Source organism: Thunnus maccoyii, chromosome 10, assembly GCF_910596095.1.
Source record: "Thunnus maccoyii chromosome 10, fThuMac1.1, whole genome shotgun sequence".
In the NCBI taxonomy this organism is placed as follows: Eukaryota; Metazoa; Chordata; class Actinopteri; order Scombriformes; family Scombridae; genus Thunnus; species Thunnus maccoyii.
Window position 1 is genome coordinate 1,309,696 of NC_056542.1, and position 9,479 is coordinate 1,319,174.

General features: G+C 41.0%; 1 protein-coding gene across 4 annotated transcripts in view; it reads right to left on the reverse strand.

The window, feature by feature from the left end:
* Positions 1 to 9,479, reverse strand: part of cpne4a (copine IVa) — an 81,113-nt gene that overhangs the window by 25,227 nt on the left and 46,407 nt on the right. For all 4 annotated transcript variants that reach the window (XM_042423217.1, XM_042423218.1, XM_042423219.1 and 1 more), the window contains exon 8: positions 629 to 727. In XM_042423217.1, coding sequence (XP_042279151.1) covers positions 629 to 727 — 99 coding nt within the window. The remainder of the gene's footprint in view (positions 1 to 628; positions 728 to 9,479) is intronic.

Here is a 9,479-nt window from a genome sequence, read left to right on the forward strand (position 1 = left end):
TCACCTCAAGTTAATAAAATAATAAACCTGGTACGTTCAACCACAGTATATTTGAACTCTGTTCCTTATTTTTAGAAGGAACTCATCAAACTCTGATCTTTTTGTTGAGACAACATCATCATGATATTAGACTCATATTTCCTCACGTACAGTACACATGTAGTAAACAACACGTCAGCACAGTAAATAATATCACCACAACATTTAAAAATATTACTTCATGTTGAGCTTTCTGCTTCCATCTCACACACACAGAGTCTGATGTACTAATAATAAAACCCAACATTTTAACAATAAACCAACACTTTCATTCAGTAAACACATAACTGCATCACATAATACGTTAAAAATGTTCCTCTTTCATTCTTATCTGATGTAAAACAACGTTAAAGACAACTAGAGCTACAATTAGCTATAAATTAAAACAATTATTGATTAATCTGCTGATTATTTTCTTGATTAATCATTTTGTCTAGAAAATGTTAGAAATGTTGGTTATAATTTCTCAGAGCCCAAAGTGAAATGTTTTCATCTGCTCAGCAGTCAAGAACCAAGAGATATTTATAACCAACAGATAATTCTTTAAAGATGATTATTAAGAAGATGAAGATCAATAGTTGCAGCGTACCTGTCTTCCATCGATGGCTCCTCTCATCTCTTTGAACGTCGCCTCGAATTCGCCGATGTAGTCGTGTTTGCCGTTGGAGTCCCAGTCCCACACTGTGCACTGTGGACAAAAAAACAGAAACACTTCACTGGAGCACAAAGAGAGAGATTATCTCATTTATTTTACTCATCAGAGAAGAGATTTCAGTTCATTGTTGTGTCGTTAACTTATATTAATAATATTCTGACTACAGTAACGATAATTAACGGGGTGATAATCAGGTTTAAATGAAATGTTACTGATGTTCTTTCTAATTAGACTTTTGTGTCCAGATGAAGATCAAAAGCTGTTGTTGTGTTTCTCGTCTCTGTTTGCTGCTGAAAGCCTTGAAACAAACGAGACTTCACAGACTGGAAACAGATTTAGTTTGTAGGTCACAGCTGGATGCTGAGCTGCAGACAGATGTTGAGGAGAAGAAGAAGAAAAAGAAGAAGATTGGACGCAAGTTACAAACATCACGACTCTCAAAATACATTTATTGTCTCTGAAGCCGCTGTTGTGTCTTCTTCAGTCTTCATACTGACATGAGAAGGATTCAGAATATTTTGTTTTAGTTTTTTAGGATGAAGTGAAAGATAAAGTTTTACTTGAGTTGACGACAGCTACACTCAGTGCAACAAAACCGTTGTGAATAAAAAGCCAATAAGAAATTTATCAAACCAGCTGTTCAACCAGCAGAAACATTTTCATCTGCTTTGTCCACAGTCTCTCATCCGCCGCTGGTATGTTTTACAGAACCACAGCGCTGGTTAAGCTAATATCATGACAGCTGTCTGTATGTAGTCTAACTGTTTATCTGAGTTTGCCACATGTCTTAAAATTTGTCAAATTCTTGTAAACGAAGCTGCAGGCTGAGACAAAGCAGGAGGACAGCCTGGTCGCCAGAATAAAACGTAGATATTCAACGTTTCTGCAAACCACAGAAACGTTGAATATCATATGTAGCATATTAACATTTCAACAAAGTGACGTAGTTCACATGTGATCTATATGAGTTGATCTTTCCTGTATAGGAGGAGGAGGAGGAGCAGGTGGATGGTTAGTTAAGTTTGTTGGCAGTAAGTTGGACATCAGCAGAGAAGACGGTTCCAGACCACCTCGAAACCGAAACCAATGTCCGCTTCCCGTTTCAACCGTCAAAAGTGGGTGTTTTTAGCGAGACGTCGGGACATTTGCAGCCGTTTTTAACCCAAACCATGATCTTTCTCTAACCCTAACCAAGTGGTCTTTGTGCCTAAACCTAACCAGACCTTAACCACAGCGTTGTCACACCAGAAAACATCATTATTCAACAGGTAGAAATGTTAAAATGCTACATTTGTAGAAATGTTGATATGATATGTAATTCATGTGTTGAAACACATATTAAACGTTTCTGTGGTTTGCAGAAATGTTCAATGCCAAAGTTTTCTTCTGGCGACTGGGTTGAGCGGGAGGATGGACGGCAGCGGTCCACCTCGGATCAGGTTGTGGTGACAGATGTGTTGAAACTGTGTGTAGATTGAGTTTCTTGTGTGTGGAAAGTCGGGTAACATCAGACAAACATATGAAACTAATGGTTTCATAACTTATGGTGTATCATGATTATTCATAATAAAGGTTGAAGGTCATGCAGATTACAGGAGTAAACAGGAGAGCAGCAGGTCTGGTCTTTGTTCACACACAGGACCATCTGATTGGTCTATGACAGCGATGCAGGAAGTGTGTTATCACGTCGTATCATAGAAGCCTCCTCGGTTACATTTTGTCCTTGAGACACTAATTATTATTCGTTTTATGATTCATTAATCTCTGAGAGCAGGACGAGATGCATCATGACCTTGGTGATAAAAGGAATGTTTATGATTACCAAACGTTTTCCCAAAGGAGAGAAAAGCAGCATTTACACAACATACTGCTGTCAGCTGATCACATGCTTCCCTTCCTCTACCACTCTCTGCACAGAACTGTCTACAAGAAATATGTAGGAATATGTTCATACAGTCATACATGTGTCAGCTAAATATCTGTAATTTCACATTATTGGTGTTATTGGACTGTTACTATTGGCTGTTAGTTTCATTATGACACTCATAACCACAGCAGATGTTTACTTCAGTTATTCGTACAGGTGAGACTGAGGATGTATTAAACACACAATATGTAATTTCAGCCACTAGGAGTCAGTGTTCATCATTCAGGATGTTTTTATTGGGAGTTAAATTATCCTCAGACGTCTCCTCCTCCACAAAACAAACATATCTGGTGATTAAAACAGGTAAAAACACTGAATAAAGCTGTTTCATGTTCAGAATCAATGCTGTTCGGTGCACACAGGACGTCTGGAGGAGCTGCTAGCCTAGCCGCTGCTAACATTAGCTCAGTTTCTCCAGACGTCCGATGATTACAATCCTTCATCAGGTTAAAAGATACTGTTAAAAAAGACCAAAATCTAAAAAGATTATTGTAAAAATGTGGCTTAATCATATCCATTTAATTTCATGAACTACTGTTTGAGTTATTATGAGAATGTGTTGCGTTGATGGTTCACAGTTCAGGGTGTGAAGGGGCCAGGATAGTGAACCTCTGAGGTAGTGAACCGTCTCATGTGCTCATTATCACAGTAATGTTATACTCATGCGAATATCCTGAATATCATTTTACTGTTTCAGTTCTGCAATGTGTTGTGTTATCCATCACTCATACTGAACACATATAGTCTAAACCACTAGAGTGATTTCAGGGGGGGATATGTAGGGGGATGAGAGCCAGGTCACTGTGACCTCTACTGGTGCCAAACATGTCAGCCCACCAAACCAAAACAGGAGACATCTGGAGATATTAGGAAAGAGGCGGAATACCACACACACACACACACACACATAGTAGAGAGACGCCCACTCACATTTGGTAAAAGTCCAAAGTAAAGTGAAATTAAGAAATGTCCTGTTCTTCTTTAGAGTTTGAGGAAGAGTCAAAACAGGATGAGACTTGTCACGCAACACCAACACATACACACAGTCTTCAGTATAAAAGGTCACGTTCTGTAATGTTCTGTCTGTCTACGTTGTTGGTGAGCCGTTGTGAAATAAGAGAGATTCCCCATCTGACGCCTGTGTCTCGACCATCTCATTCCTCTGTCGTCCGCCGCTTTCTGTCACAACAGTAGACGCCGTCGACAGGCAACCGAGTGAAACGTGAAACAGACGTCACGCTGATTAAATTACAGATTTCATTTGGGAAAATGTAAGAAAACAACTCAACAACATACAGAACAGGTCTACATGTTACAATAAACTGAAGTCCCGTCAGAGCGTCCGTTCACATGATCAGTCGTCCAACTGGGACGTGGACGGCTGCGACTGGCAGCACTGGGAGCACTGGGAGCAACAGGAAGTGAATCCATCAGAGAGAGAAGGACAGTCTGACATGTTCATGAAAAATAGATCGAAGGACGTAAAGAAGAACGCTGACAGAGAGAAGAAGAACCACGAGCTCATGAATTTACAGAACACACACACACACACACACACACACACACACACTAACACACACACACACACACACACACACACACACACACACACTAACACACACACACACACACACACACACACACACACACACACACTCACACACACACACTCACACACACTCACACTCACACACACTAACACACACACACACACACACACACACACACACACTCACACTCACACACTCACACTCACACACTCGCAGCCTCGTGCTCCAGTTCTCAACAGTCTGGTGATTTTGTATTTTCATATATTCATACAGGAGTTTCAGCGAGCAAGTGAATCATTTACTGTGTGTGTGTTTGTGTTAGTGTGTGTGTGTGTATGTGTTTGTTTTAGTGTGTGTGTGTGTGTGTGTTAGTGTGTGTGTGTGTTAGTGTGTGTGTGTGTATGTGTTTGTTTTAGTGTGTGTGTGTGTTAGTGTGTGTGTGTGTTAGTGTGTGTGTGTGTATGTGTGTGTTTGTTTTAGTGTGTGTGTGTGTGTGTGTTTGTTTTAGTGTGTGTGTGTGTGTGTGTTTGTTTTAGTGTGTGTGTGTGTGTGTGTTTGCGTTAGTGTGTGTATGTGTGTGTTTGTTTTAGTGTGTGTGTGTTAGTGTGTGTGTGTGTGAGTGTGAGTGTGTTAGTGTGTGTGTGTGTGTGTTAGTGTGTGTATGTGTGAGTGTGAGTGTGTTAGTGTGTGTGTGTGTGTATGTGTGTGTTTGTTTTAGTGTGTGTGTGTTAGTGTGTGTGTGTGTTTGTGTGTGTTAGTGTGTGTGTGTGTGTGTGTGTGTGAGTGTGTGTGTGTGTGTGTGTGTGTGTGTGTGTTAGTGTGTGTGTGTGTGTGTGTTAGTGTGTGTGTGTGTGTGTGTGTGTTAGTGTGTGTGTGTGTGTGTGTGTGTTAGTGTGTGTATGTGTTAGTGTGTGTGTGTGTTAGTGTGTGTGTGTGTGTGTGTGTGTGTGTGTGTGTGTGTATGTGTGTAATTTCTGTTTCTTCTTCACTATCACCTCAACCTGTCAGCTACTCACACAACAACTCTTTACTGCTTTCATGTCTCTTCTCCACCTTCCTTCCTTCAGCTGGAATCTATTTAATGTCCCAAAGAGTGAAATCAAAGTGTTATCGTAGTCAAAACACTCGAAGACGTTGTAACTTCACCGAGAAAAAACCTCAGTTAAGTTCAGTTTCCAGCTCTAGATTTATATTCTGCAGCTTCTCAGTTCAGCCTCTGTCTGCAACATGGACAACACCTTAGCAACCACCTTAGCAACCACCCTAGCAACCACCCTAGCAACCACAGAAGCTACAGCTCATCAGCAAAGTAGAAGAAAACGTCGTAAACGAAGCGTTCACAACAGGTTGAAGCCCTGACTTTTGACTTGCAGGCAGCAGCTCAAGTTTCTGAACTTTGACCTTGTTTAACATCCGACGTCAGAACAGGAAATAAATAAAGGAAACCTGCTACCTTCAACCACAGTATATTTAAACTCTGTTCCTTATTTTAGAAGAAGAATCAACTCCACAAGTTGTTTTTGAGAACAGATTTTATCCACTGAACTGTCGGCTGGTTGAGAAAACCAGCTCAACAAAAACGTCCATTTAGTCCAGCAGGCGTTCTGGATCTTTCAGTCACTAAAACATGATCCTCTTCAGCAGGTGGAGTTTGCCCCGTTGTCATGGATTTGTAGATTTGTAGATGTGATGGGATGAAAAGCTCCAAAAGAGCCATTAAATGGACTTTACAGTGAAATCTACCAAAGTAGTTAAAAGTTGAAGCTGAGACAGTTTGATTGTGATGACCTCTTCACTGTGACTGAAACCTGCAGCAGGAAGCTCAGATCTCACAGTTAAAGCCCTTCAGCTGCTAATTTAGTGGTTTTTTTTTTTATCTCGTCGTCGTCTGCCGAGCGAATGAAGCTGTGAGTGTGACAGCTCATTAAAACTCTCCGTGTTTCCTCTCAGGTAGATAAATGGAGCAGCTGAAAACCTTTCTCTCCTCTTTAAAACCTCAATGCTTCCACTAATTTGTGTGAAGAGTCACAGAAAGAGGAGGAGAAGAAGAAGAAGAAGAGGAAGAAGAAGAAGAAGAGGAAGAAGAAGAAGAGGAGGAAGTCGCTGCTGTCCTGATGTTCAGTTTAATGAGGAGGGAAACACACACACACACACACAGTCAAACACTCACATTAATGTATGCATACAATAACACTCTCAGTCTTCCTGTCGTCTAATTGGCTCGTTCGTCCTCTTGACTCTCGTTGACCAGAACGAGCGACACGTTCACATTAATCTCCTCCGTCCTCTCGCTCAATTTCATTTCAATTAACTTTATTCGTTAAGTGTAAAAACATGTGAAGACGTTTCCAAAGCAACAAGAAAAATAATGAACACCAAAAGCAGCTCGTTCTCCTCCTACTGGGCAGAAAACCAACGAAGAAGAAACTGCAGCACTTTACATTCCAGCTTCATAATAACAAGGTAACAGTGGAGTAATATTTTGATAATAAAGAGGTGATAATAATGAAATATAAGGTGTATAAAACCCTGTTGTAGGCGCTCCACTGGGAGCCTTTATAGGTCATAGGTTCATATTTTAAAAGTTTAGTTTATTGCAGCAGTTTGAGCAGAGAAAGCTGGAAGATCTGATCTACTGTCTTCTCTGGTTTCTCTGGTGGATGTTTGGAGGTTTATTGGTGATGACATCAGAGACACTGAATCATATCAACATGTGTTCAGATCTGAGTTCTGATTCTCAGCTCTGAGTTTAATAACCGAGGAGCACAGAGAACGTTTCACCTCCTCCTGTGCAGAGGAGGATGCTAACAGAGGCTCTCAGGCTTCCTGGTCCTGTTCCAGTTTCTCCAGCTGTCCTCATGTATGGCCAGTTCTCTTCACGCCTCCGGGTCACGGCGCCAGGTGTTTCTTGGTCTGCCTCTTTTCTTTTTCCCTCGTGGATTCTAAAAGAGGGCACGTCATGGTGCTGCTGGATGCAGGCTGTGACCAATTCATCTCCAGCGTCTCCGGAGGATTTCTTCTTCCTCTGCAGGCTGCTGACTCCTTCGCTGCCACAGCTGGTTGCTGATGACATCTGACCGGAGAAGTTGTAGGATTCTTCTGAGGCGGGAGTCTCTCCGTTACAGCACAACAGGCTTCACAGTGATACTGAAGATCCTGGTCTTGGTGTTGTTGGTCAGATCCGGGTTTTTACGTCATCATCTGTCCAGCAGTCTGTCAATAACGCTGCTAACGTAGGTGAAGCTCTCCACCTCTTCTAGTGCTCCACCTTCCGGCGTGATGGGGTAACGTTGGCTCTTCTCTTTGTATATTTATCAGACGTGCTGAGTTCACTGTAATCTGATCTTTTTATTTTGGTACCTTGGAGCTCCTCCTGAACTCTTCCTCTAGAGACAATCTGTGTTGCATCGACATTAAAAACATTCATATCAGAGCATCTCCGCCGTGACGGATGACAGCAGATGTGAAGCAGCGGTCGCCGGCCTCCGTGTTAATGTAGCGTCACAAATATTCACCCTGAAGCAGAACAATATGTACATGAGCCACACAGCCGCAGAAGAATGATCATCTGTTTTATTCTCCTAAATATCTGTGATCACGGTTATTAATCACGTTAATTGGTCTCGTTTCAGGAGGTCGTTATTGAACCGCAGGGCTGTGAGATTACTCAGCAGCAGATACAGTCTGCTGTCGTCTTACATTCATTTCTCTTTGTGTTGCAGCTTCAACCTGAAAGTTAAACTGTGCAGACGGTTCGTCTGGTTCACTAAACGTCAGACATGAAATAAAAGTAATTAAGATTTTCTTCTCTTCACAGAAGCTTCACTCTCATCAGAAGATTCAGGAGCTACACTAATCTTTTACTTTTGTTTGTGTGTTACTTGTGTTTTGCCTGAACAAGCTTGCTAACGGTTAGTTAGCAAACTCTAAGCTGAGTCGCTAACAGTTAGTTAGCAAACTCTTAGCTCAGTTGCTAATGGTTAGTTAGCAAACTCTTAGCTCGGTCGCTAACGGTTAGTTAGCAAACTCTTAGCTCAGTTGCTAATGGTTAGTTAGCAAACTCTTAGCTCAGTCGCTAACGTTAGTTAGCAAACTCTTAGCTCAGTCGCTAACGGTTAGTTAGCAAACTCTTAGCTCAGTTGCTAACGGAACAACAACTTCAAACAGTTTATTAAAGACATATTAGCATCATGGCCTCCTGTCTTCTGACTGTGTGTAAACATGTCTCTGATAGAGGAGCTTCAGTAAAACTGGATGTTAGCAACACAGCTAATAAGCTACGTTAGCTTCCTCAGCTCCGTCAGGATGGATCGATATCAGTCGAGAGCACAAATTCATGTGTCAAAGTTCACCAAAGTTGAACTTAAAGCAATAAATCTGTGGATTTACTTACTTTACGCTGCAATTTCATTAAAATAAATTTAATTCACAGTGAAATTTCACCGTTTTAAATGTGTCCAGATCTGAACCTGCAGTCTCAAACAGTGACGACAACAGCAGATATTTTACCTTTAAACCAGGAAACATTGAACTCATTTAGACGTGAACGCAGATAAAGTTCATTTATAATGATTATATACAGTATGTTAGTTTGCTTTTTATTATTTTTTTAAATGTATTTTTACACAGAACAAAAAAGTACAAAAGAAGAAAAAAATGCAAATAAACTAAAATTGATAGAAATATAAACATTTATAAAATAGAATTTCACATCATAAAACATATTTTGTATTAATTATAGTTCTGATTTATGGTGGGTTATAGTAATTATATATTTTTACTAATATAATATTAATAATTATACAGTTTCTACAGAACAGAAACAGCAGATTTCCTCATATTAATAAAATATGATTTTAATCATGAAGGATTTATGAAACAACATGAAATATAAAACAACAGATCAGAGTGAAGCAGCTGTTTGTGTTGGCAGCGTTTCTCTGTCAATGAGACAGAACGTAAAGTTTCACCTCTGAACGTTTTCCTGTTCAGCCGCCGATCGTTTCACCGGAGGTCGTCGACCCTCAAACCTCATCTCTGTGCTGCTGACAGGAGGTCCAACCTCTGGCCCCCGGGCTGATTGAAGGGCCGCCAGGCGAACACGTCAGGTAACGATTAACGGACAGAACGGATGATGAATGTTCCTCACGTCAGCTGTGATGTTGACGAGTGGAAACTGATACAAAACTCGTCTCAGCTGATCGACCGTCAGAGAGTTCAGACGTCTGACCTGCTGCTGCAGCCAATCAGACGTCCACATTTAGACTGGAGCCGCGAAATCCATCGACTGATACAAGAGACCGACTGT